The sequence below is a fragment of the Ceratotherium simum genome, chromosome 22 (genome assembly GCF_057802395.1).
Source record: "Ceratotherium simum simum isolate JZ-2026a chromosome 22, ASM5780239v1, whole genome shotgun sequence".
In the NCBI taxonomy this organism is placed as follows: domain Eukaryota; kingdom Metazoa; phylum Chordata; class Mammalia; order Perissodactyla; family Rhinocerotidae; genus Ceratotherium; species Ceratotherium simum.
In genome coordinates this window covers 48620525-48648467 of record NC_141921.1, presented here as the reverse complement: position 1 = coordinate 48648467, position 27943 = coordinate 48620525, and the positions used below count along the sequence as shown (strand labels likewise).

Below are 27943 nucleotides of genomic sequence, written 5' to 3'. Positions count from 1 at the left end.
GTCGAGGACTTGCAGCAGGCTGGCCTCAAGGCGTCCTGTTGCACCCTCATGGAGGGGCAGCTGGCCTAGCAGAGGCAAAGGAAGTGACTGCAGCCTGCGCTTGGCCCCTGTGGCCTGAGCCCCGGGGACCTGGGCTCATTTCCAGACTTGCCAGGTCCCTGGGGCCAGGCAGGCACCAGGCTGCTAATTGAGCAGGTGGTGGGTGGGGCACAGCTGCTCCACGCAGGGCCATTTTTCCTGCCACTGAGGCAGATAGAGTAGGGCCCACTGGTACTATGTGCCCTGCGGGAGACCCAGCAGTGGGCAGAGGGACAGGATGGACAGTTGGACAGAGTCCAGGTGTCCCCAAGCTCTTTGGGCAGAGGACAGGAGCCGTGAGTGCAGAGCCACAAAGACCTGAGGGGGCGGCAGCCTTTGGAGACCTGTGGGCTCTCGGCAGTGTGCGTGCGTGCACAGGTGTGTTTAGGTGTGTGTGTGTACTCACGTGTGTGTTTATGTGCATGAGTGTGTCTGAGCATGGATGTGCGTGTGAGTGAGAATGTGTGTGTGTGTGTGTGTGTTGGTGTGCACATTGCGTACTGAGATAGGTACATGTGTGGTTGTGCCTGTGGGCACACGGCAAGGCCATGGGAAGAGTGCCAGTGCACATTGGCCGGGAGGGGTGAGGGGTGTGGGAGACCTGTTTACACGGCCTGATCCGGGCACTAGCTCCGTGCACTCGAGTCTGGAAACTCCATGGCCTCTCTCCACACCCCCGGCACGACCTTTTTATCTGAAACCCAGCCCTGGGAAAGGAAGTGGCTGTCCCCGAATGGGCCACTGCTGGAGTGGGGAGGGGGCATTCTTCCTCCTCTCTCTCTCCCGTCTGTCACTCACTCATTCACTGATTCCTTTGTCCACCAACGCATGTCACCGGGCTCACACGGCAGGCCGGGGGCTCCCTGGGGAGCAGCCTCGTGCCCCCAGACTCCCCATGTAGGCGGCCTGTGAGCCAGGAGGGGCTGTCTTCCTGCTGTGAGGGTGTCTGATTGTCACGCATGGAACCCAAGGCAGAGCCAGAAAGCCCAGGCCCTGGAGGCCAGTGCTCCTGCCCAGCCGGCTGTGAAGCCCTGAGGACTCAGGGGACTCTGGTGTTGCATTTTCTCTTGAATGAGTGGTTATCTCAGTATAAGTCAGCCGAGGCTGGGCACGGCTGCTTTGTGGCGCCTTTCCCGGGGCTGGGGGCTGGGGACACGTAGAGACCAGCTGCTCTGGGCCGTGGAGCATCACCTCCCAGCCGGTGGGTACATGGGAAGCCGCTGGCATCCACCCCACTGCTACTCCCTGTGCCTTGGGGACCAGCAGTGGCCAACCCTGTCATCACTAGGCTTCTTTGTGGACCAACAGTAACTGTGGTCCCTTCATTTGTTCGTTTGTTCAGTCAGCAGGTGTCCATCGAGCAGCTCCGATGGTCCGATGGTTCGTATCTGGGACAGGTAGAAGGCAGAGCCCCTTCCCTGGGCAGGTGGGCTGGGCTGGGACATGCTGGTTTGTCAAAGTGTCTGTCTCCTGCTTCTGTCCCAGAGGGAGAGTATTCCAGACCCTTCCCGCTGCATGCGAATGTCTCGAGAGAGGAAATGGTACTTGGCCCAAAGCTTACTTGGTCACCTTTGTTGTTATTGAGAGCCCGCTGGGCCCGCCAGGCCGGGAAGGAAGCATGGAGCTGCAGGGTGCTGTCAGAGCTCCTGGCGGGGTTTCCTGCAGGACCCACCTTTCTGAGCCCCGGTTCTTACCTGGGAGCAGGATGGTGCTACCACGATCTCTGCTCAGCCCGCTCTGTGCTGGGGGCTCAGTGGGGCCACGGAGTCTGATCCTGAGGGCTTAGCTGCACTCTCGGTCTGCTTTGCTGGCCGTCCTTCCCGGTGAGGGCTGAAACCCACCCCTGCCATGGCTTTGGCGACTCCCGCTTACTGGGGTCCTTCAGCTGGCACGGATGTGGGGCTTGGGGCGTGGTGGGGACCAGGCGCTCATGGCACAGGAAAGAGCCGAGGACGCGCTCAGGGGGGTGCTTCGCAGATGAGCGGTCCAGAGCCGGGCCCCTGGGACTCTCTGACTTTTCCCGGTCGGAAACCTCTGCTTTCCCATTCACTACTCTTTCCGGTGGGCGTCCGGCGGCCCCACCCAGCCTCCTCCTGGCCTTCGCTGCTTCGCTGTTTGTCAGGGCTCTAGAGTCTCAAAAGATAAACAAGGGCAATATCAGACACTGCTGGCTCTTCCTGGGCCTGTCTCTGTTGACGGGCCGGCCCTGTCTGCGCTGCAGGGTCATTGTGAGCCAGATCAGGAGCGACTGGGTGGGGCCGTTCTGCCGTCCCTGGGCCCGGCCAGGGGTGGGCGTGCGTGGTGTGTGCTGTGTGAACACGGTCATCTCTGAGCCGGAGCAGTGTGAGATGCGTGAGAGGGCACAGGGCTTCAGAGCCACTGAGAACGTGGGTCAGGGTCACCCTCTGCTCCCACAGACAGTGCAGCCTCTGGGCAGGAAGGGCCCCAGGTGGGAAAAGCCAATCCGTGCGTCAAGAAATATTTACTAAGCGCCTACTGCATACAAGGGCATACCAAGGCGGGAGGGACACGAACCCACACGGGTTCTAGGAGCCTCTGCTGCAGTGCTGAGAGCAGACCACAGGAGGGCAGGGCGGACGCTGGGAGCTGGGATAATCCAGGGAGGGATGCTGGCACCTTGGGCTGGGTGGGAGCAGGCGAGGTGGAGAGAGCCCCGTTCTGGATGGGATTTGCTGATAAACTGGGTATGAGGGTAGGGGTGACCCGAGGTTTGGACCTAGGTGACTGGGTGAAGGGAGTGGCCATTTATTGAGATGGGCAACTGCAGAGGGGGGATTTGGAGTGAAAAGGAGGTGTTCTGCTTCAACTGTGTTGTGTGTGAGATGCTCTTCAGCCTTCTCACAGGTGAGAAGGAGCAGCAGGCAGGGAAGAGAGGAGGAAGAGGAAGGGAAGGAGGAGAAAAAGGAGGATGGAGAGGAAGGGAGGAGGAGGAGAAGGAGAGGAGCAGGGGGAGGAAGACGGAGAGGAAGAGGGGGAAGAGGAGAGGGGAGGAGGGGGATGGAGAGGAGAGAGGGGAGGCGGGAGAGGAAGAGAAGAGAGGAGGAGGAAGAAGAGGAGGGGAGGAGGGGGAGGGGAAGGAGGGAGAAGAGGGAGGTGTGGACTTCCTGAAGTCACGGGAGGGAGGGAGGGGATGTCCAGAAGCAGGCTGGACCTGAGAAGTGTCCCAGACCAGGGGGCATCAAGGGGAGGTGTGGGAGGCAGTCAGATGGGAGTTTGAAGATGACGTTCAGAATAAGGGCAGGAGAGGAATCCAGGAAAATGTCAAGGTTTTGTTTGAGCCTTGCAGGCGGGAGGGAGGGTGAGGAGTCTGGGCCACGTTGGCTGGACATAAGGGGCCGCTTGGACCCTCTGGGGCAGGTGTCCTGGGGGCTGGAGGGCATGGGTGGAGATGACCAGTGGAGAGTCCCAGCATTGGTGGGGTTTACAGTCAGGGCTGGGTGGGGGCTGCACCAAGGGAGAGTAACTGGAGAGGAGATCGAGGCTTGGGCTCCAACACTGGGCTCTCCAAGTTGGAGATGGGCAGAGGGAGAGACACCGTAAAGGAGATGAGGGAGCAGCTGGGGCAGCCAGGAGAGGGTGCCGAGGAGACAGGGAAGGGCAGCCGGGGACGCCGCCCAAGTGGTGGGAGAGAGCCAGGATAGAAAAGGAACAGGGACCACTGGGACCCCGGCAGGAGGTGTTCCTTTGGAGACGACAGAGCTGAACTGGGAGTGGCTGAGCAGGGACTGGGCTGAGGAATGGAGGGGCAGCCACAAGGCACCCCGACCTTGGGACCTTGGGACCTTGGGCTGCGAGGGTGAGAGGCTCTCTGGGGCCTGGGGAGGGACTGACTGTTCCAGAAGGGAGATCCCAGAGCCTGCTGCAGGGGGATGGAGAATGGGTCACCCCATTCTCTGGGCTCGCTGCGCCTGATGCGCTCCACCTGCTCGCACTCCTGCCCCCTCAGCCAGGGTCTGCGCCCACCCCGAAGTCCCCGTGGCAGCCCGGCCTCCCCTGAGGGCCAGCCGCCTCTCTGCATCCCCATGTGGATGTCTGGTGGGACCTCAACTTACCCGCCCAAGCTGAGCTCCCACCTTCCCCCGTGGGTGACACGTCCTGTCTCAGCTGGTGGGAATCCGCTCTTCCTCCCTGAGGCCAAACGCTGAGCTGTTCTTGACCCCTGCGTGCAACACCCAATGTCCTGTTTATTAGGGGCCGTCAGCGTGACCTCTGAAGGTGCCAGGCCCCCGCACTGCTCCCACACGACTCACAGGTCTCCCCGTCGCTGCCTTTGACTCGGGGCCAGAGGGACCCTGGACTGAGCTACACTGCTCCTCGGCTCAATGCCCCCCACTCCCCCCGCCCCGCCCCCTGCCTCCCACAGGCTCCAGCCACGCTCTGCTCCGGCAGGGAGGGCTCTGCTTCTCTGACCAGCTCTTGCACTCAGCCCTGCCCCCCGGCCCTTCCTGCAGCTGCAGGCCCTCTGCCCGCTGCTCTTCCCCAGGCCCTGCCCAGTACCCTCCTTCGGGACTCCACTAATCGCTGCCTTTGCCTTGTAGAGAGTCCCCTGGCCTGGGCACCCCTGCCCGGCTGCCTGTTTTGAAGCCGCGAGCCCCCTGCTCGCTCATTGCTGGTTTCTTTGCTGTCATCGCCTCTCGGGAGACAAGTTGGGGGAGGGTGTGGGCCTCTGCATCCCGCTGCTGTCTCCCAGCGCCTGGGACAGTGTTGAAGGGATGAGCCATCTTCACCGGCCGGGAAGCTGGTCCGGGTCACAGAGCTGGTGGGAGGAGCTGGGTTGGCCTGTCTGTCCCTCCAGAGGCCTGAACTGGGGAGGGAATGAGCGAACCAGGACTGAGGGCGGCTGCCTCTGCCTGGATTGCCCTCCCCCAGCTCTCTGGGCTGCTTTCCTCCATCTTTGTGTCTCAGCTCAAATGCCATGGCGGAGGGCCGTCCACAGTGGCACACACGTGACTCCCACCTCACTCTCCCTGTGACCTTCGTTGCACTTGTCACAATCCAAATTCTCCGTCCGTCTGCTCATCTTACTCTCCCCCACTGAGGAGGGCAGCCACCCTGCTGACTGGCCCAAAGTGGCCTCAGCATCCCCCACGATGTCTGGTGCAGGCGGGGCCTGATTAGCATCTGTAGGACAGACAGACAGACTGATGCACAGATGCATAAAGGATGTGAGGGCTGACACCTGGGCCAGGCTCTGGGGCTGCAGGCAGGGAGGTGGGAAGGCCGATCGTCCCCCAGCGGTGCTCAGGGAGGAGGGAAGCTATGCCAGAATGCCCCACCTTCATTCCAGGTTCTCGGCATCCTCGGAGGTTGGGCCTGAACTGGGCCCATTTCCTGTTGGTTAAATAAAGTCTGCATCCCTTGGGCCACCTGCCTGTTCATGGGCAGTTCCGAAGAGCCCAGAAGGCTGCAGCCCGGAGACCCAACCGGGGCCCTGCGGATGCTCTCCGGTCCAGTCGGCCCACCCTCACTCGTCTCCACAGCGCTGTCTGCAGGTGGAGGCGGCCCTGGGCCTCACGGTCCTGCAGACACACGCCTCGGCAGCTGAGCGGGGCTTCTGGGGGCATGTTTCTCCGGCGTGAGGTGTGGAAAGTTCCACATGGCCCTGGCGTAGGATTGGGCAAGGCTTTGCCTCAGCCCCAGTGAGAGGAGAGAGCGCGTATGTGCATATTTTCAGGAGGAGAGGGAGCTTTCCCCCCCAAGCACAAGTCGAATCTTGTTGGCATTTCCATCCATTTAATCACAGACTCCGGGAGATACTGTGGGAAATACCAGCGGGATGGAGGTCTTGTTTCGGGAGGGATGGGTTATCTCCATGCTGAAGCCCAGCCTGCATGTCAGTCGCTCACCTCTGGGTGAGGCTGCACCCAAGCCCAGACATGCCTGCGGGAGAAGATCAGGGAGTTTGAAGTTTCATACCCTATAAAAAAGTCTGGTCTTAGCATTCTCCTGGGAGCATGGGGGCACAGGGGGTCAGAGCAGACATCTGCCTAGGGGTGGTGGAGAGAGAAACCTCAGGGAGAGGGGGCCTGGCTGACCCTCCCCAGGATGCTCCAGGCAGACCCCTCTGATATCAGACCCCAGGGCCTCAAACCCGGAGCTGGTGCCCACCTTGCACCACGCAGTAGCAACAGTCGTGATAACACAGACTCGTGTCTGCCCGGCTCAGAGCTCCTCTCCCAGTGCAGGGAGCAGAATGATCAGCAACACGGTAGATGCCCGGGGCGGGCGGAACTGTGTATCGTGAGTGGGGAGTGCTGGGCTGCCCCCCCCCCCAGGCGACGTCTAAGTAGGAGGCGAGGGAGCCAGCTCAGTGGTGATCTGGGGAGGAGAGTCTGGGCCGAGGGCCCAACAGAGTCCGGGGCTCCTCCAGCGGCCCCCTCTCCCTGCGTTGGTCACCATAGAGGCCCTCGCAGTCAGCCCCGCTCCGATTTGGATCCTCACTCTGGTCTCGTGAGGAAGCCTTGGCTGACACTGTTCACTCCGTTTTTCACAGAGAGGGGCCACGTGGCCAGGCCATGGTGATGCTGGGGCTCAGGACCCCAGTCTCCTGATTCTCCTGCCGAGCCTGGGGCCCCGTGACATAATTCCCACCACGGAAGCTTGCCCGACCTGGGGAAGGACAGATCTGTGCACCTTGCCTTTTGAGCTCAGCTCCTGGCCAGGAGGGGCCAGCCAGGCCAGGCTGCTGGAGGAGGGGTCTGGGGAGGTGGGCTCTGAGCCTGCCTGGAGGCTGGAGGGCAGAATCCAGCTTGGGAGTGGAGAGGGGCTGGGGGGAGTGAGGTGAAGGCCAGGGTGCCTGTCAGGTCAGAGGCTGCAGGATGTGGCCAGAACAGAGCCAGGGGAGGCCTTGCCCTAGGCCAGCAGTGTGGCTGCTCCAGTGAACACCAGTGAATGCTGGGTGCACGGGGGATCCGCGAAGACCATTCATTGGAGCTGTGAAGGGAGATGTGTTTGCAAGGCCCGAGAGCTCGGGGAGCAGCAGCCACGGCAGGCGGGCCAGTGTGGGGACTCAACAAGGTCTGGAGGGAGGGAGGGGGAGCAGGAGGGAGGGAGAAGGGAAGGAGGGAAGGAAGAAGGGAGGGACTTGTGAAGCCTCAGGCCCTGTGGTTCACCACCTTCCACATCCAGGAAGGTCACAGGTGGATTTTCCTCGGAGGTGCATTCGGGCCCTTGGTTTTCTTTGGAAGGGTTTTGGAAATGTCCTCATTCCCCATCATCAGGCATCTGGGGAAAGGATGGAGGACTGATCGTACCACCTCAGCAGCCAGGCCTCCCTTTCAGGGTCTTAGGAGGGATGCTTTGTGTGAGGGTATCATCCTGACCAAACCTTGAAAGAACAGTAAAAGTCTTACAAGCATGAAACCTCCATTTCTGCCACAAATACAAATGAATGCAGGCTGAGTGAGCTGGCCTTCCTGTGGCTTATAAAAGGCACAGACTTTATTTATTTATTTATTTTTTGTGAGGAAGATCGGCCCTGAGCTAACATCTGCCAATCCTCCTCTTTTTTTCCCGAGGAAGACAGGCCCCGGGCTAACATCCGTGCCCATCTTCCTCCACTTTATAAGGGACGCCACCACAGCATGGCTTGACAAGCGGTGCGTCCATGCGTGCCTGGGATCCAAACCGGCAAACCCCCGGGCCGCCGCAGTGGAGCACGCGCACTTCACCGGCTGCGCCACGGGTCTGGCCCCAAAGGCACAGACTTTAAAAAAAACAATTTATTTCCCATCTACATCCCAAAAAATCATATGAGATGGTTTACAAATTTTAAATAGATAAACACATAAAATGGGATACTTATAAAACCACGAAGTCCGGCTTACGATGAAAGGACCGATCCCTTGGAGCAGGAAGAGCCCTGTTCCTGGAGAACTCACTGGCTGTTGGGATGGTGATCTGGTTGGGGGCTCAGAAGAGGACGCAGGGGAGATGCCCCCCTGCCCTCACAGGAAGGTGGCCTGGCTCTGGGGCACTCGTGGGCTTGGGGCTGGCTGGCCTGGACCGTGGTCGGTGCACTTTGTGGCCACTCCCACCAGGGGCTCCCGGAAGGGCTGCTGTGGCGAGAGCTGCCTTTGACCACCAAGTGTGCCCAGAGCAGGAGTGGACGTGGTGGGCCCGCAGGGGTTTTGGGGTCTATTTGTGAGTTCGGGGTCTGGTTCATTCAACCCAGTTTCTGAGCATCCAGTCCGGTGCCAGATGTGACATGACAGGTGGGAACTGACCTCCCTGAGGCACGAGGGTCTCCCGATCACCCCATCCATGTGCCTTCTGAGTGAGCGAATGAGGGTCTGGGTCCCCCCCTGCTCCTCAGCGTGGCCGACCTGGCCTCAGTTTCCTCGTCTGCAGCCCTCGTCTTGTTGGGCTTCTGTGCAGATGAAGGTCCCACAGCCGTCCTACAAGGTGTACCTTGACTTCATCCCCACTTTGCAGAGGAGAAAACAGAGGCCTCGGGAGGTGGAGTGATGCGCTGGGTCACATCGTGGGGCTGGCCCCGGGTATCCTGATCTTAAAGCTCTGCTCTGCCCTTCTGGACCTGGGAGGTCCCTGCATCCCTCTCCTCCTGCCCCCAGGACATGTCCTTGCGTGGGGTGCCCTCCCTGGACCTCCTGCTCCCGAGGGTGGTGGGGTGGGCAATGGGATGACCAGGAGAGCCCCTTGTTCCGGAATGGCCAGCCCGGGCCTCCATCTCCTGCCCACCTGTGGGGATCCCCGACCCCAGCTTGGCTGACAAAGGGCCCTGGGGTCCTGGGCTGGGATGTCCAGCCTGTGGAGCAGGGGCTGCAGGGCAGGGCTGAGCTCGGATCCCCCGGGCGGGCAGACCAGTGGGCAAGCAGGACCCTCAGCTGGCTCGAGGGTGGGGCTCAGGGCCTGACCCTGGAGATGGGAGCCGGGTTCCCTCGCGCCCTCTCACCCCCAGCCCCTATTCTTTGCTGAGGTCACAGCCCTGCAGGCCCCCCCCTCCCCCAGGGCAGGGCATGGGGAGGATCAAAGGCAACAAGGTCTGGGAATGGGGTTGAGACCTGAGACTCTGGCCAAGCACGTGTGTGAGCATTTACAAGCCTGCTGTCCCCAGCTCGCTATCCCCAACCTGGTGCTAACCACAAGCACAGCGGATCTACGGGGACTGGAGAGGAGGCCCCAGAGGCTGGTGACGAGGTGGGTGGGGTGGGGCAGGAGCAGGACCGGGATCCCACCCCAGGGCGGCCCCCTCGGGCCTCAGGAGCATCCTCAATTCCTTGGGACTCCCAGAGTCCTGGGCAGAGGCCAGCTCCCTTCCTGGAGGGGTGGTGCCCAGACAGTTTAGGACATCTGTCCAGGGAGCGGGGCCTCTGCTCACCCCCTCCCCATCCGTCAACCTCCTCCCTCTGCAGACAGTGGCTGCAGCCTGATGTCTAAGCCCCTTGCTCCATCCCTGTGTGTGTTCTGGGCCCTGTGTATGAGAACACCGTGCACGTGGCCCCCAGGGAGACAGCCCGTGTGTGCCTTTGCCTGACAGCAGAAATAGGCCACCCTGGGATTCCAGCTTAAGAAGCACTGACCCTGGGAGCAAGCCCAGCTGCCCTGTGGAGGCTGACCCGGGCACACAGTGCACAGACTGTGCGCACGCTGAGGGCAGGTCTGATGTCCTGTGTCCCTGCCCAGCGTCTCTCCACGTTGGCAGAGAGCGTCCGAATGCGTGTTTGTGGGGCAAATGGACAGGGACCGTCATAGAGGGGCCTGCCCGGTCCTGGTGTGTGAGGCTCCCTGGCATCGTCCTGCTCTACTGGACACACTGAGGACCTGGGAGGAGGTGCGCTCTCCCCGGCCCGGCCCTGAGCCCCTCCCAGGGCTCCTACCCACCACCCACCAGGATGTGGAGCCTCAGAGGCAGGCCTGGCACATCCGAGACCTGGACGCTGGAGGGGAGGCCACCGGCTGGCTCCGTCACCCCCACCGGCTCGCGGCCCTCCTTGGGTCGGGCCCAGGAGCCCTGCACGCACATGTAGACACATGTGGGCCGCCGCGGGCCGGGCGTGTCCTAATCAGCCCACTCTCTTGGGAGTTCTTCTTGAAAGCAAAACAAACCAAAAAAGTCCTGGTTTTGCCCGGGTTCCTCGCTGCTGCCAAGTGGGTCTCGTCTTGGCTTCCGGGGCCTCTGGTTCTGGAGGAAACCCCCACTCAGGGCTTCCATGCGGCCGTGTTGGGCCTCTGACGTGAGACGGGCCTCTGCCCGGGGTCCACGCTTCCCTGTTTCGGCAGCTCGGTCGGTCCCAGGGGAAGCCACCCCGGCAAAGCTCCCCAGCCGGGCTAGGAAGGAAATGCAAAGAACTTTCCTGTGGGCAGGGAAGGAAAGGCCCTTGAGGAGCTGTGCAGTAGCCCCCACACTTCCTCTGCCGTACTCAGAGCCACAGCTGCGTGCAGCAAACCAGACAGAAATCTCTGCCATCTCCTGGGGAAGCAGGACCCAGGGAAGGGGCAGCCCCAACAGCGTCCACTGGGAACTAGCCGGCCCAAAACGGTGCCGCTGTGGTCTCGCTCCCCTGGGGAAGTGGGAGCTTCTGAGACACCCAAGTGAAAAGTGCCACTGAGCCTGACATCCTAGAGGGCCAGAGGGAGGAGGGTCTGCAGAGGAGGGCGTGGACCCTCGAACCCTCGCTTGCTCTCTTGCTTACTGCTCAGGGCGGCTCTCCCCAGGGAGCCTGTTGGAGGCCCCTTGGACCGTGTTGAGGGCTCTGCGGGTTTCCGAGTTTGCTGCGCAGAGCGGCCTCTTTAGGACTCCCGCACACGCACGGGCCCTGCCTGCTGGAAGCCTCCGGGTTCCCTCCAGCTCTGTGGCTGCTGGGCGTAGAGATCCTATCAGCCCTGCTCCTTTTGGTTCAGTGACTAATTCCCTGGCACCCGCCTCAGATTGGTAAAGAATGTGGACAAGTTAAAATCTGAACAATGTTGTCGTGCGGCTGCCTCCCATTCCTCCTGAGCAGGGAGGCAGCGGCTGTTTGCCCCGCCGGCATGACCATCTGCCTGTTGGGGATGGAGCGGGGAGGACAGACCTGGAACCGTGTGCTGGGCTGTCCTCAATCCTGAGGCCAGGATGGAGGAAGGCTCCCTGCAGCCCTAGGTGGCCCAGGGCTCACCAGGCTCTCAGCCTCCCTGAGCAGGAGGGGTGGGACCTCATGTCTGGACCTCATTCCTGGGCATCCATTGTACCAGGGGGAGCTGCCCTGCCACCCAGCACACGCACCTTTGCCATTCATTCATTCATTCATTCACTTGTCTGCTACTTCCCTCGATCAGCAAACCTCTTGAGTAACCACTCTGTAGTTAGAAACACTCCACAAACGGGGTGCTAATAATAATAATAGCAGTAATCATAGCTGCGAGTCCCTCTCGGCCCCATGGACACTGACTGATGGTCCAGTCCAGTGCCGTCCAGGAGAATGGAACGAGAGCCACATATGTAATTTTGCGTGTTCTAGTAGCCACGTTAAAAAAGGTGAAAAGAAACCGGTGGAAGTAATGTAATAATTTATTTTATTTATCCCAGACTATGCTTGTGTCAGCACATCATCACTATGAAATTGTGAATGAGATGTTTCATTTCACGTTCTTTTCACGGCACTGAGTCTTTGGAATGGGGGAGCCCTGACGCCCACAGCATAGCTCACTTTGCACTGACCACGTCTCACCTGCCCCCGTGGCTGCCGTGTGGGATGGTTCCACGCGTGGGGACGCGTTGATGACCCATAGAGCGCCTGTCCTTGTAGGGCCCGCAGTCCAGTCTGGGAGACAGCAACCACGGGCTCACACGGCGTGCACCCTGGGAGCAGCGCTGCCAGTCTGGGGGGGTGAGAGAGCACTTGGGGGTCCCCCAGCCCAGGCCCCATGTGGAGGGGGTGGCTTGTTCTGTCTCCTTGTCTTCTTGGAGTGGGTGGCAGAGGAGGTGAGGGTTGGGTCCCTCTGTTGTTTTATTTTAAATATGTAGCTTTATTGAGTTATAACTTACATACCATACAACTCACCTACTTAAAGTGTACAATACAGTGGGTTTTTTTTTCTACTATATTCACAGATATATGTACCCATTATCACCGTCAATTTTAGAATATTTCTGTCACCTCAAAAGTAAACCTTGCATCTCTCAGCTCTCAGCCCTCCACCCCAACCTCAGCCCCCGGCAACCACCGGTCCGCGTCTGTCCCTGTGGATTTGCCTTCCCTGGACTTTCATAGAAATGGAACCACACAGTATGGATGCTCTTGCGCCGAACTTCTCTCACTTGGCATGTTCTCGCATTTCCTCCAGGTTGTAGCATGTATCAAGATTTTGTTTCTTTCTCGTGGCGGAGTAATAATATTCCATTGTACGGACACCGCAATTTGTTCATGCACCCGCCCGGCGGGGCGGTGGGTGCTGGGGCCTCCCCGTTTTACACGTGCAGGCACAGCCCCAGGGCATCCGCACTCGGGTGGCAGTTACCATCTGGGGCTGGAGTGCGGAGGAAAGCTTCTGCTTTCCCTCCAGGAGCGCGGGGCTGTGGCATTGGTAAGGACCAGCCACCTGGCGCCTGTCACCTCCCTCTCTCTCAGCCATCGCCTGTGTTGAGCTTCCTCCAGGCTGGGCAGCCTTCAGCAGAGGATTGTTCCTACTGAGAATTGCCCTCCCCAGGCCGGCAGGGGGCCTGGGGGCTCTGAGGACCCTTATCAAGGACACACCAGGAATGTGTGCTCTCCAGTGTGCTGAGCTGGAGGGGGCCCAACCCATCTGATGGAGGAAAAGACTGGGGTGCAGAAAAGAGGCTGAGCACTGGGGTCACCCTGTGGCCCTGGGAGAGACCAAGGAATGTGCTCTTTTGTTTTTCAATTTGGAGGAGGCAGGCTGGTGGAGGGGAGAGTGCGGGGTCTATCTGAAGAAGGGCACAAGGCAAGGGACCCCTGCTCCCACTGCCCCCATGGGGACGCAGGCCCTCTGCCTGCCAGATGGAATTCCCCCCCAGTTCACCGTCCCACCCCTCCTGGGGCTCTCAGGGTCTCTGCCCCTGGGATGGCTGATCTCCTGTGTCGTCTGCTGGGCCCATCACATCACCCTGGGCAAGTCACTCCCCACCCCATGCCTCAGTTTCCTCATCTGTAAGCCGGGGATAATAGCAGTCCAACCTCAGGCCTGTGAAGCAGATTAAATTAGACCTCGGCGCCGTCTTGGCACGGAGAAAGAACCATTTAAGCGTTTGCGGTTAGAGGCTTTTCTGGCCAATGTCAGCTACTGTGTTACCCTCTGAACCCGAACCTGCCTCCTACTTGAAGCCTCCAGACTGGGGAAGGGGTCTTCTTGCCAGGCCCTCCAGGTGGGATCTGATCTGCCCTGGATTAGAGGCATGGGGCCGGCACCCCTTCCCTCCTTCGCTGGGGCCTCCCTTAACTCCGGAAGGGGGCTGATCCATCTCGGGGTCCCAGGACCCCACAGAGGGTGAGGTGACCCAGGGGACACACAACCGTGCAGCTCCGCATTTCTGTTCCTGCGGTGTGTGGCTCTGGGGGAGGGCTGGGCTGCCAGGGCCCTTGGCTTGCGTAGGGGCAGAGTGTGGACCAGGCAGAACTCTGCCAGCAGGAGGGAATTGCGGAGGGTGGGAGGAGGCATTCTGATGCAGATGGCGGCAGTCCTTCTAGAAGAGCCCCTTTGAAAGCAGCTATTTGGCTCAGCCACTAACCTTCAGCCCCCACCCCCACCACACCACCTAGATGGCCAGACCTAGGGGCCGGATCCGTCCCCCAGGGCCTCCTGGAATCCTCTGCACCAGAGCCCAGGGTAAGCCCACCCTGTATGCTGGGGCCGCCCTCTCCCCCAGCTTCATCTCTCCCACTACTTGGCTCCCTGAGGCCGGGGTCTCCCCACTTTGAGCTGTAATGGGGGAACGGGAGGCGAGGCTGTCCAGGCCCCTGGAGAGTGCAGTCAGAGCCCACAAGAGCGTCCAGGGGCTGGGAGCCGCCTGCCCCCACAGGCAGCTCCCTCCAGGTGTGCTCGGTGGAGCCCCAGAAACCCTGGCACCCGGGAGGCTGATGGAGAGGGGAGAGCCAGGTGAATGTCAGTTTATCCCAACACAAGTAGTGACCTGTCGGGTGGGGGGGCACCGAGGGAATATTTGGGATGACTGAGCCGCTGGCCCTTTAAGGCTCCTGTAACAGGACACCTCCCGGCCGGGCGCTTCCACTCTCCAGCCTGACTGTGTGTTTCCCCCTCCCTCCTCCCCCATCCCGCGCCAGTCCCAGTTCAATTTGCTGAGCAGCACGATGGACCAGATGAGCAGCCGCGCGGCCTCAACCAGCCCCTACACCCCGGAGCACGCCGCCAGTGTGCCCACCCACTCGCCCTACGCGCAGCCCAGCTCCACCTTCGACACCATGTCGCCTGCGCCGGTCATCCCCTCCAACACCGATTACCCTGGCCCCCACCACTTCGACGTCACCTTCCAGCAGTCGAGCACGGCCAAGTCGGCCACCTGGACGGTGAGTTGCACCCCCACTCCCAGCGGACATCTGTGGGGCACAGGGTGTGCAGAGGGTGGTTGGGTCCTGGGCACCGAAGGAGGGCCGAGCGTGCCCGGCTGTCCACACAGGGTTCCCGTCTGGCCAGGGAGGCCAGCCGGGAGGAGTGTCGGGCAGGAGGCGGGTCTTGGGGCTGGGCAGTCTGGGTGTAACCACCCCTCGGACCATGGCCAGAGCCAGCCAGCCTCCCTCGGCCTCAGAGGGGACGGACATGGGCCGCCAGCGAGGCCCGTGGGGCAGAGACAGTCCGTCTAGACACATCCTTCCGTGCGCGCAGGTGGGGGCTCTGGTTTGAACCCCGTCCTGGGTGGGCAGGAGGCACGTGCTGCCCAGAGCCATCTGAGGCCGCCCTGGGGTCCACGGAGGCGCCTCTTCCAGGTAGTGTGGAGTTGGCAAGGAGTGTCTGGTGGTCGGAGGGTTTGGGCTTTGCTTGCAGGGTATCTGCATTGTCATTTCCAAGCACAGGCGTGAGACGGGAAAGTCGGGGTGGAACCCCAGAGCTGCGGACTTAGGTCTCGCCACGGTGCCCTTGGGAGCATTCTGGCCCCGGTTGGGATTTTGCTAACTTTGATAACATCCCTCGTACCGGCGGCTGCTCCCCGAAAGCTGGACACTGTGCTAAGCACTTTGAGTTTACATTAACTCTTGAAACCACCCAGCAACTCACAAGGTAGAATGTGTTATTGCGCCATTTTACAGCCAAGGAAACTGAGGCACAGGGAGGGAAAGTAGCTTGCTCAGAGCCACACAGATAGATGGGAAGTGGGGGTGCTGGCATGGGAAGCCAGTGGCCAGGCTCCTGCAGCTGTGTTTGTAGCCCCTGGGTTGCACTGTCATACTGCAGCTGGGAGAGGAAGGGGCTGCCAGACGTGCCCGCTGGGGCAGCATGAAGGCTGCAGGGACGCCAAGACCCCCTGACAGACCGCAGGCTCCCCTCCAAGTGTGGGGCAGGGCATTGGGCAGGAAAGGCAGCCCCAAGGGTCCTCCGGGTCTCCTGTTCCCCAGCAGGAGGGGGAGAGTGAGCCCTGCTCTGCACCCACCCCATGGGCACCTGGCAGGTCCTGGCCACAGGGCAGCATCACCTCCTCTGGGGAACGGCAGCTCCCTGCTCACCCCTAGCCCCGGAAATGGGACCCTGGAGCAGAGATGCAGGGTGGCCACATCTCCACCCCACAGGAGCACTGAGCAGATGACCATGAGGCTCTGTTGCTTTAGGAACTGGTCCCACGGTCCCCACTGTCCTGCCGGCCTAGGCTGTGGTTTTCCCACGCTCCTGGGGGCTGGAGGTGGGGCGGAGCCTCAGGTAGCCCGGGTCAGGCTCTCAGAGGCCAGTCAGAGGGAGTCTTCCTTCCAGTCCACAGCCCCCCTGCGGCTGTCTCTGGTTCTTGCTTGGCTGCAAGCTCCTCCAGCTGCTGGCCCGTTGCTGAGTTGAGGCTCAGCCCGACTCCAGGGCTTCCAGTGGCCGAGAAAGGCGCCTGGTCCAGGGCCCCCACCCCTGTCAGTGCCGTTTTCCTCTTCTGTGAATTTTTTCTCCAACGCTCCTTATCGATGGTAGTGATAAGGCTTAAACGACATGACGCCCGTGGAGCAGGGGCTTAGCATGGTGGGAGCTGGCGTGTGGTCTTTATTATCGTTTCCTTGGTGGGCAGGGTTGGCGATGGGGTGCCACGGAGCCTACTCCTTCTGGATGCGTTGTTCAGCAGCATCTGTGCCTGCCGGAGGGTTCTCTTGGTTCTCTATTGCCTATGGGGTCCTGGTCTCCCCACCCCAGCTTTGAGGTCCAGCTGGGTGACCAAAAGCCAGGTTAGGAGGCCCCTGTTGGCATCCCCACACTTGCACACCTCTGGCGACAGGAGGCTCACTACCGCTCCTATTCAATGTTCAGACTTGTTTCCTAAGCACTTTCTTTCCCCTCTAAGGGGTGGGTCCCAGTCCCTCCTGCACTGACCTTCTGTCATCAGGGCCTGAGTTTCTGGTCCCCTAGGAGTGCTGGCAGGCACTATGGGGGTCCTGGCATCCTTCCTATCCGTTGTTTGAGGATGCTGCTGGGGTCTCTGCAGTGTCTGGGGGGCTTGGAGCGCCTCAGATGGTCTGAGCTGGTTCTCAGGGAGGGCCGGGAGCTGTCCAGCTGCCAGCTGCCTCCTCCGCCTGGGGGCCCTCTGCCACCCTCCAAGTTGCTTCCACCACCGCCTGCCAGGTGTGTGGCCTTAGGGCTGGAGGGGCTCATGGCTTAGTCACAGTTGTCTTGGCCCTAAGTGGTCCCATGGAGTGGTCTGCCCTGGGCAGCCTCTCCCGGGAGCAGGAGAAGGCTCCCCTGTGCCCAGTGGCTCTGCCTCCAAGCTCCAGCTTCCCGTCCCCCCACGCCGGAGCTGCAGATACCGCCCTCCCTGCCTGGGCCCTCCGATGCTCTGGATGCTCCCATGGAGCTGAGCTGAGGAGGAGGGGGCTGTTGACAGCGTCCGGGGTTCCCCCTCCCCAGCCCTTATCTATGCGGGGGGTGGAGGCGGGACAAACATTGATAATGAGATTTTTGGCACCTTGGCTCTCTGGGAGCAGACCCCATGCAGGTTCCTTTCCTTGCCCAGGGAGGGGGAGGACAGACAGTGGCTCAGGTGCAGGAAGCGGACTGCCGGGCGGCTGCCTGCTCACAGCTCTGGGGGTCTGACTGTGCCGGTGCTGCCCAGACTTGCTGTCCAGGCCTCTGCATCATGCTGTGTGCAGCCCCCGCCACACCAGCCAGCTGGTAACTGATAGATAATTTATATTTTTCTCAACTACAATTCCAAATTGACTGCTGCCTTCACTCCTTTGCTCGCTCAGGAAAAACACCCTCACCGGCTCCCAAGTGACCACAGCTGTGAATGGGGTCTTTGGCTTCTGTCTGGCCGAGGCCCCCTGTGGGTCATCCCAGCCCAGGCTGGTTCATGTGCCCTGCCCAGCTTCTGTCAGACCTCACATCTCCCGCCTGTTCTCCTTGGGCTCCAAGCGTCTGGCACCCTCGGCTCACAGGCATGCGTGTGCCTGCACACGTGCATGCACACACACTCACACACACAAAACCACACACACAGGTGAACGCACGTGCATGTGTGTGTGTACACGCGCACAGTGTACATGCATACACACATGTGCATGCACGCACACTCACACACATGCAAAAACACACAGATATGCATGCACACACACTCACACATATGCAAAACAATACACACAGGTGAATACACGTATGTGCATGCACGCACACTCACACATATGCAAAACAATACACACAGGTGAATACACCTACGTGCATGCATGCATACTCACACACATGCAAAACCACACACACAGGTGAACACACGTGCATGCACGCACACTCACACACGCTAAACCACACACACAGGTGAACACACGTGCAGACATGCGCACAGTGTACATGCATACACATGCATGCATGCACACACATACGCACAAATGCAGGCCTCTCCTGGTTGCTGCCCAGGGTCTGATGATCCCTCCCCTCCCACAGAAGATGACTGAGCAGCCAGAGAAGGGATTGGGGCTCTTCCTCGAGAGAGCCTGTTTTAAACCAGGGACCAGGGACAGGGCAAGGTGAGAGTTCGCCTGGCGGTGTCGCTGCACAGTGGGCAGGGATAGAGCACCCCACCAATGTTTCCTGCTTGTGAGCGTCCTGGCTGAGGCTTGTCCCTTTCAAGGACAGACTGGGCTTTAGGAAGAGAGAGATGCCGTGAAACATCATGGTTTCAGGTGAAGGCCGGCACTCTTGGGCACTGATGCTCTTTGGACCAGTGGGCGGGTGGAACCGGGCCAAGGATGGCAGCACCTGGTGCCTTTGTGCCTGTCCCACGTCCTCCCCAGGACACTGCGGGGGTCGGAGCATGGGCAGGGCCCTCGGCAGGGCCCTCAGTGGCCTGATGGCCACTCCCATCTGGGGCCTCCCACGGGTTGGCAGTGATGGACACACCTGGTGACAGGAGTCCTGAGGAGCAGAGAGGAGGAGTAGCCCGGTGCGAGGGGTGTCTGGACGCTGTCCAGCCTAGCTCAGCCTCCTGCTCCCAGGCTGGGCCTCACCAGGGAAGAGGCTGTCCTTGATGTTCAGGAGGTTTGGGGAGGGGGCTCTGAGGTCAGGGAGGAAGGCTTGGCGTGGCTGGAGCCCTGGCCCAACCTAGGCAGTGGGGGGCTGAGTCGCACTGGCAATAGCCCACAGGGCAGGCAGCCGTGGGGCGTGACAATGAGGGTATGCACGGTGTGATGGCGCAGCTCATCACTAGGGGGGTTCCGGACAGCCTGCCATCCTGGGCACAGCCCCTGAATGACCTCCAGCTGCCCCCAGACCCGGCGGGGGTGTGTGTGTCTGTCCATCTGTCCTGGGGGGGGGGAGCTGGCCCACGTGGTGTGAGCGCTGCCACTCCCACCCCCAAGAGGAGCATGTGGACTGCGCTCTGCGGGATTCCTGGGCAGAATGTGGCTGAGTCAACACTAATGGATTTGGGAGAAAACTTTCCAGCCCCTCGGAGGTTTGCAAGCAGGAAAATAATAGCGGAGGTGTCCCAACACGATCTTGGTATCAATTGCGTTATCCTAAAAGTTTATGGTATGCATAAGTGGAATTAATACCTTTTACTGGCCCCAGAGCAATTATACATATTTAAAGCCAAGGGAAGAGTTCTAACACTGTTTATTGTGCGGATGAAACAGGGATTATTAAGGGGAAACGAGAGCACTCAGGGAGAAATTGCAGCAATCGCTTGCTGTGTGGGAAGCTCTGCGGGGCAGGGACGAGCTTCCTGCAGGCTGGCCCTTGCTGGGGTCGGAGGCCCAGGCTCACGGCCTGAGGTGGGAGTCGCCTCTTCTCCCTCCATCCTCTCGGCAGCTGGGGAGCCCCTGGGCCTGGAGGTCACAGAACTTGTCCTCAGTGATCCTGAGTCGCTGGGTCCTGGCTCATCCAGCCGGGATGGTCCCAGGAGCTGAGGGGTGCTCCCAGGGCACCCCACCCCATACCCCCAGGGTTCTTATAGGGCACATGAGGGAGAGCCCCCTTGGGGACGGGTCGATTCCACAGGTTTGGGGCTGTGGGTGGGGCATGACATAACTGATGTTTTAGGAAGAATCATCTGTTTTCTGGGACTTGTTTCCAGAACGGAGATATCCGTGGACCCTGGAGTGTCTGGTTAGTCATCTGGACAGTGACGTTGCAGAGCCCCCACGGGGCTGACCGTGCCCTGATTACCCCGGGTGCATGACCAAGTGTCACCCTCCCAGCAGCCTTGTTGTAGGCTCTCATGTTCTCCCCACTTTACAGAGGAGGAAGCTGGGGCTCGTAGAGGGCAGGTCCCTGCTCAGAGTCACCCGTCAGCAACGGGCAGAGCCGGGATCTCGCCCCAGCAGCCTGACCCCGGGCTTTTGTCACGCAGCTTGTTGGGGGAGCGGCCTGTGCATCCCCGTGGGGCACGTCGCTGGCGGCCTTCTCCCAGCTGAGGGGCAGGGAGCCCCCAGGCCCCCAGAGAACCAGGGGGTAGGGGGGCTGACCCTGCAGAGGTCCAGGGCCTGCCTGTGGGGGAGGGAGCACCCGGGGCCCAGCGAGCTGTAATGACTGTCTGCCAGTGAGCAAGTGACAGCTGTGTCCGCCTTCACTGCCTGTTCTTATTGAGAAACCAAAACTCCTCAAGAGCACTTTATAATCAGAATGCTCCCGGGCTGACCAGCCTCAGAGGTAAAGGTAGCGACACACCAGGAGGAGGCCAGCTGGGCCTGGGACCGGCCCCTCCTTGCCTCTTCCATGCCTGCTGCCCCCACACCCCCCACTCCCATTAGCCCCTCTTTATAGGTGGGAAAGCGAGGTCCCACCCCAGCTTCTCCTGGAACCAGTGCTGTAGCCTCAACGGGGTCCCGGACCCTGGGCCATGTGGGACTCTGGGCGAGGGTCACAGCTGAGCAGTGAGTGGGGGCTTGGTGGTGTTCAGTTGTGGGGAAAATCTGCTTTGGGGTTTTTCTGAGATCCCAAACTTGGAAGCCAAGCTTGAGTCCATGGATCCCAGCCCCCAGAATTCCAGTGGCATGGCCCTAGAGGCCTGGCGCAGAGGCCTGCTGGTCCAGCCCTGGCCTCCAGGTGGAGAAGCCCCTTGGCCACATCTGGGCATTCTGTCCATTTGCCCAAGCAGTCTCAGGATGAGGGGAGAGGGAGAAATTCTAGAGTGTCAGAGCTGGAAAGAAAAGTGCCTCCCCTGAGGGGCAGCAGGTCAGGCTGAGCAGCCACAAGCTGGGACTCCGACAGGCCAGGCCGCAGGGGCTGTGAGGATGTGGCTTGTTGTTGGGCAGGAAAAAGCGCCCGTGAAAACGTGAGCAGCTCTCCGGGCTTCCGTGAGGGGAAGGTCAGAGGTTGGTGGGGGGGATCCACCATGGCCCTCCTCCACCGCGGCCATGAACCCCATCTCCCTCCTCCACGGCGTCCCCATATGCAGGGTAGGCCTAGCGGTGCCTCCAGGGCCTCGGGGAGGATGACCTGGGGCAGTGCCGGGTGCCGACCTGGTGTCAGGAGCCACGAATCTGCAGGGTCAGATGTTTGGAGGCCAGTGCCCTCCCTGCCCCAGGTGCTTTGCTGGGTATTTACAGGTCCAGCAAAAACTGTGATTCCATCCAACTGGAATTAAAAGCTGAAAATGACCACCCCCACATTTCCAGGGTGGGCCAGTCCCCGAGCCCACTGGGGACGCCGTGGGCTCCTCTCCTGCTGGCTGGGAGGAGAGTTTATTTAGCGTGAAGAGACTGCACTCCTGCTTCCCTGCCAGAGGGCGTGTCTTTAACGTGGTCCTCAGCCAGGGACTGAGCTGCAGCGCCCATGCAGGAAGGTCAGAGGCGGGAGGGCCCCATCCACAGGGCTCCGTGCTGGAGCCGATGTGACCTGTGATGGCCCTCCAGAGAGGCCACCCTGAGCATCTGCCACATTTGGGGCCACAGCCCGGCCCCGCTCATTCCATCTCCCCCAGCCGCCTGCAGCTGGTCCAGCTCCCGATCCCCCTCCAGGCCATCAGGAAGCTGCAGGGCACTGGGGGATGGAGCTGGCCCATCTGTGCCTGCCCGAACCAGACCAGCTCGGTGTCCAGAATGGAGTGCCCACAGTCAGAGGCTCCCAGGGCTGTCCTGTGAGCGGAAGGTGCATGCTGACCCCAGCGCCCCGCCCAGGTGGGCTGACTCTTGCAATCACCATGTGTTAAGGCAAATGAGGTCAGGCCAGTTCAGATGGCCACAAGAGAGGTGGGGGTGAGGGGAGTGGGGGCTCCTTCCCCCAGCAGTCAAGGGGGCCCTCCCTGCAGTGGGCAGGGCTGGGCTGGTCGCCAGCCCCCTCACTCTGTCCTGAGCTGGGCAGTTCTGTGGTCTGGCCCGCAGCCCTGCTTGCTGGGTCCTTGCCAGAGCGTTTTCTCTGTGAGGCCAGCTGGGGGAGACCCGATGCAGGCAGAGACGCCTGCCTTCTCCGGGAGACCAGAACAGACAGGCGCACTCTCTGGCTGGCAGTCAGAAACCAAGCTCACCAGCAGAGGAACCCGTGTTTGGACCTGGCTGAGGCTGAGTGTGGTGCTTCGGACACAGCACCGTTCATGCCCGTGGAGTTGGGGGAGCGGCTGCTGGTGGCAGTTCTGGGGCTCCCTGCATGTGCAGCCCTGCCCTCGAGGACTCAGAACACGTCCTGCTCACCCCTCCATCCCCGAGGTCCCATCCTCAGGGGCCAGAGGAGGCCAGATATTGTGCCTGGGTTACAGAATAAGGACAAGATGGAGGCCCAGGGATCTCTACCCTGCCGGGGCGAGTGGCACTGAGGCCAAGGGCAGGCCGGAGTGAGAGCGATAACAATAGGACCTGCCGTGTGCCAGACCCCCTGTCTGACGTTGCCTCCTGGCTTCCCCGGAAGCCCTCCCCTCTTCACTGGGCCTGCCCCATCCTCCATTGCCCAGGTTTCTGGTGTGGGCCTCAGCTCCTTACCCATTGGCGCTCTGGGCCTTCTCTCTGCACAGCAGACCTGGTGCCCGCTGGGCTCTTTCCTGGGTCAGCTGGGTGCACACCTGCTGCCCACCCCCACCCCTGCTCTTAGCCCAGGACGGAAGCCACTGGAGGCGTCCCCTGCTGGCCTGCAGCTTGTGTGGGAGGAGAGGCTGTGCAGGCCCAGGGCCCTGTGCTTCCAGGGCCTGAGGGTTCCAGTGCCTCCTGCTCACCTGCTGGGACCTGGCTGGAGGGTGTTGAGGGGCAGGCTGCCTGGCTCGCGAGTGGTGTCCCTGCCAGGTCCAGGCTCACCTCTCCCCAATGGGCAGTTTCCTGCCCACAGCCTCTGGGGGCTCCCCTGGACAGTGGCCAGGGTCACTCAGCACCTGCAAAGCGTGTTTCCACCTCCCTTCCATCCTCCTTGGGGCTCCTGACAAGGGGAGCCGTGGCTGTCCAGCCTGCAGGGGATGTCAGCAGATGCAGCTGTCCCCTCCTCCAGCCAGGAGCTCTTGAGGAATCACGGCAGTCTCATTTATCCGGCACTTCTGCCGGGCCAGGCACTGGCTGCGGCTGTAGGGGCGTCCAGGAGCTCCCTGGAGCCTCCAGCCACCAGACCCGTGGCCAAGGTGGGGTGTTGGCCTTGGGTTTCCTTGTGCGTGGACCCTCACTGCCTTCTGACAGTGGGTGCTCTGAAGCAGGCTGGGGGGATTGTCACAGGTGTCCCCACCCCCTCTCCAGGCTGGTTATCCTGTTGGCTGGTTCACTGTTATCCTGTCCAGGCCGCCTGACACCTGCAAGAGCCCACCCCTTTCTCCCAGCGGCTCTCCACTGAGTGAAGACACGAGAAAGGGTCAAGAGGCCCCATGAGGGGGGTGTAGCAGAGTGTCCTTGTGGCTTGTGTCACCTCGGGGGGCCCCTCCTTACCTGGAAGGAGCATAGGAGTCCCTTACTGGCGGGGGGGGGGGGGGGACAGTAACCGGGGGTTGTTGACCTGGGCCCCTGTGAGTTTCGGGGCATTGCTCTGTGAACCCACGTGCTCTGTGGATCAGCGCTGAAGCTTTTCTAGGGTGAGAGAGGGTCTGTGGCCGTGGGGAGGTCCTCAAGGGGCCCACAAACCAAGAGAGAAGAGAAATGTGGCTCTGAACACACACACGCGCGCGCGCGCGCACACACACACACAGTCGCTCGCACGGAAAGCAGATAAAAGTGGGCCATAAAAAAAAATTATTTAAAAAATAAAAGCCCCCACTGCAGGCCCCATCTCCCAGAATCTGTCGTAACAGATTCATCCAAGCTGGTTAACGGTATTTGCGGTTTGCAAGATGCTACACGTCCTTGGAAAATGACAGACAAGTTATTATCAGCTCTCCACTCGCCTCCTGCCCAAACCTGTCTGTGCCGGGCATCCAGCTGCTGGGGAGCGGGTGCAAGGAAATTAACAGCCACCGCGCCGCGCCTGCCACCCGCCGCCCTCTCACCTGCCACCCCCTCGCCAGCCCTGCAAGGCCGGGGCTCCCAGCCAGGCCAGGGGCTCCCAGCCAGGCCAGTCCGTCGTGGGCTGCGGGGAGGGGGTGGGTCAGAGGAGAGAGGGGAGGGGGAGGGCAGGGATGGGCATACACCGGCGTCTGGGCACACCGTCTCCTGCAAGCACGAAGGAACACACGCAGCCCGGAACAGGCGAGTCTAGACGGCTCTGTGTCAACAGCCGAAGATAAATAAGATTTTATCAGCTCAGAATCTGTTGAAACACATCCATCTAGCGGTTCTAGGGAAGGAGAGGCAGGAGGGAGGGAGAGAGGAAGCACCTCCACGTGACCTTTTCTGTGGAATAGACAGGACCCAGGAGTCTTCCTCCTTTCTGCCCGCCTTTCCTCAGCACCAAACCCCAAGGCCCAGGAGCTCTGGGAGGAGGGGAGGGAGCTGGGGGATGGCGGGGAGTGCTCACACGCTCCTGGGTTGAGGCCTGGCTCTTCAATATTCCAGGGCTCCTTCATCTCCTAAAGGTCTCACCCCCACGCCCTGCCCCGGGTTTGGCCATCCCAGGCTCCCCTCCTGCCCTGCAGCCCAGCAGCCACCTGTGTGACCACCAGATGGTACCAGGTGTGGGGAAATCTCAGGCATCCCTCCCTCAGGCTGCCCAACAGGGGACAGGCTGGGTATCCGTGGGACCAACCCCTTGCCGGGGTGGGGGCCGGCACGGGTGTGTGCCTGCAGGCTCCATGGGCAGGCAGCCGGGGCAGCACTGGGCTGGGAACACTCCTGTGGGGAATGGAGCCAGGCCCAAAGCCGGCAGTGGCCTTGCCCAGGACGCAGAGGGAGGGATGGGTGCCTTCCTCTCTCCATCCTGAGGCCTGGGCCCCGCTGGCCCCGGTGAGGACCTGCCCACCCCAGGACGCTCTGCACTCCCAGCCCCAGCCCAGCTCAGAGAGGCAGCTGCGCCCGCGCGGTACCAGGGACAGCTCCCGGCGGCTCCTCCCTGGGGCGGGGCGTCCACACGCACCGCCCCCAACCCCGACCCAGCCGCTGTCGGCGCGAACGTCCCTGCCTTTTCCTTGGGACCTCGGCCTCGGAGTCCAGAAAGCACGAGCACCCACTGGGGCCCCCACCAGACCTGGGCTTCGAGAGAGGGCCCATGCACCGTCCCGCCCAGGCTCAGCCAGGCGCTGCCCTGAGTCCAGTACCTCTGTCTGCCCGTCTGCGAAATGAGTGCAGAGCCCCAGCTGCTGCAGCTGCCCAGGGGAGTGGGAGCCCAGGCTCCCCAGGAGGCGGCTGGTGTGGCTGGGGTGGGGGGTTTTGAAGCAGTGCCCCCACTGTTCAGAGCCAAAGGGGCTATCAGGGAGCTGCGGAGGGGGCGCTGCACACGCCTTCGTTCAGCTCTGCCTGGAACCCAGCTCCATCCCTGTAGGCACTTGGCTCAAGAGCCAAGGGAGCTTCCCTCCCAAGCCCCTGCCCCCACCCCCATGTTGTGTTGGGGCTGCCCAGGAATGTGGCCAGCCACAGGCCCCTGTCACTCCTGGGCTGCCCACTCTAGCCCAGCTGAGCCTGGGTCCTGCCTTCATGGGCCTAAAGATCCCATCTCAGGCCATGGGCCTGAGCACAAGGTCAGAGGACTAATGGGGGCCTATGGGTGGTTGGCCCCAGAAGGGGGCTGCAGGGCCTGATGCCCCTGGGGGCCCATTTGGCTCCAAGGCCTCCCCATCTACAGCCTCCGTCTTTGGACAGCTGCCCCCACTCACACCAGGGGCCAGGAACCATCTCACCTGGAAATGATGTTACCGTAACGCGAGCTGGGTGCCGTTCAAGGGTGTTGTACATAGTAAGTCACGGGCCCACCAGCCGAGCCACGGAGAGGTTTGTCCAGAAGTTTAAGGCACCCATCTGCCAGATGCCAAAGCCGGACCTGGGACGCAGTGGGCAGACCTCAAAGGCCGTTGTCCTCTTGCCAACCCCCCCTCCTGTTAGGCCTGTTTCACAGGGTGTCTGTCACCCAGCGACAGAAGCAGGCCCCTCTCTGAGGGTCCTCTGCATGCCCCCTCCCCAACCCCAGGCCACCTCACCCATTGGACACCTCCACAGGCATGCCTGGGTCCCCTGCAGGGGAAGGGGACACCCTCCAGAATCCACCAGCTGCTGCGGAAGGGCCTGATCCCACTGGCCATCGGCTGAGGCCAGTCAGTGCCCAGGGTTCGGTGGCTTTCAGGAGTGAGCCTCCAGTAAGTCTAGATTCTTCTGGGGGCTGCAGAGGCTCTCAGCCCATTTTCCTTAGTGAGCTTAGAGCCTGGCAAACAATAGGTGCTCAACAAATGCTTGCTGAATGGATGGTTCTCTGCGTCCTTGACTAGCCACAATGTCACTAGTTGTGTTCAGGTCCCTGCAGGCCAGCCGAGGCCCACCATCCCCTGTGGGGGCCTCCTCCACCAGGAAGCCACCTTGGGTGACCCTGCTCACCCTGATCCTCTCAGAGCACCTCCGTGATGCCCACCAGGCAGTTCCCTGCCTGAGACTAATTGCACACTTGTCTCTGAGTCAGAGACCTGTTCTGAAGCCTCGCTTGTGGGTGGACAAGAGAGCTGGGTACTAAACTGGTACCTAGTGTTTACTTGGGGCTGGGGCATCCTTTGTGCTCTGTGAGCTTCACTTCACTCCACCTGCATCTCCTGGGGAGGGGCCACAGGAAGTATGGAGTCAACATGCATTGATTGAGTACCAACTGCACACCTCCATCTGCTGCATAAGAGAGGAGGGGATAGGGCGGCTCTACCTTCCTCCAGTGCCTGAACTCCGGGGGGAATGTGTGCTCTGCACACAGGAGGCGCTCTATAAATGCTCAACAAGGGGCAGCTTGCTGTGCAGGCTTCCCCGGACCTTGGAGAAGCCTGGTAACCTCTTCTCCAATTGCTGCCCTGCGCCCCTCTCTCCTGCCCCGGCACTGGCTCTGAGAGGAGCCCGCCCTCACCTGGCTCACCCGGCCGCCTCCTTCCATCCCCAGCCCACAAAGATAGAGACCACACTGCAGTGTGCTGGCTTGAGGCGGGGCCTTTCTCCAAGAAACCAGAGCCTGGACACAGCAGAGGTCAGGCCGAGAGCAGGTCTGAGTCTCATGGGCACCCAGTTTATCCCCCAAACCAGGGCTTTGGGGAGTGAAGGGGCGACATTTGTACTGATGGGGACACTGGAGGTCAGCACTCATCCCCAGGGAAGCAGGACTGACCCCCACAACAACAAGCAGATTGCCTGCCCCTGCCAGGGGGCTCCTGAACCTATGTGGGTGCTGGTGGCCACTCGCCCTGCAAAGGTGTTTTCTGCTTTTCTAAACAGTGCCCACCCGCAGGGCTGTGCAGGACGATTCTTTCCTGTGTGTTAAATAGGACTGGGGATGCTGCTTTCTGCCTGAGGTGGGGGTCCCAGGCTGTCCTGGGCACCAGAGACCCCAGGTGGATGGGGCACCTGGGAGGGGGCAAGCCCAGTGGGCAGCCAATTCCCATCTGTGATGGGGGGCAGAGGGGGGCTCGTCTTAAAGTCAGCATTGAAGGGAAGTTGGGCAGAGTCTCAATGCCCTGAGGATGCCACTAGGGAGACCCCAGCCCACGTGTCCCCCGAGTCCTCTCGGACCGCACCCCAGGGACTGGGAGGCATTTCTGGCTGGGTTCCAGAGGAGGGACGGTTCTGGGGACCTCTTGCTTGAGGGCTCAGGGTCAGCTCCATCTCCTGGGACCCTTCTCTCGCTGTTCGTGCACTTGAACTTGCTGAGGGTATGAGGCCCTGAGGGTCTACTGTGTTCCCTGATGGCCAGAGAAGCAGTGCTGGTGGCTGGTGGGGGCCTTACGTTTGTGGAGGTGGGATGTCAG

At 61.1% G+C, this 27943-nt stretch overlaps 1 protein-coding gene across 1 annotated transcript in view; it reads left to right on the top strand.

Annotated features, from left to right (window-relative positions):
• Positions 1–27943, top strand: part of TP73 (tumor protein p73) — a 71167-nt gene that overhangs the window by 33491 nt on the left and 9733 nt on the right. Inside the window, exon 4 of the mRNA XM_004425512.3 lies at positions 14340–14582. Coding sequence (XP_004425569.2) covers positions 14340–14582 — 243 coding nt within the window. The remainder of the gene's footprint in view (positions 1–14339; positions 14583–27943) is intronic.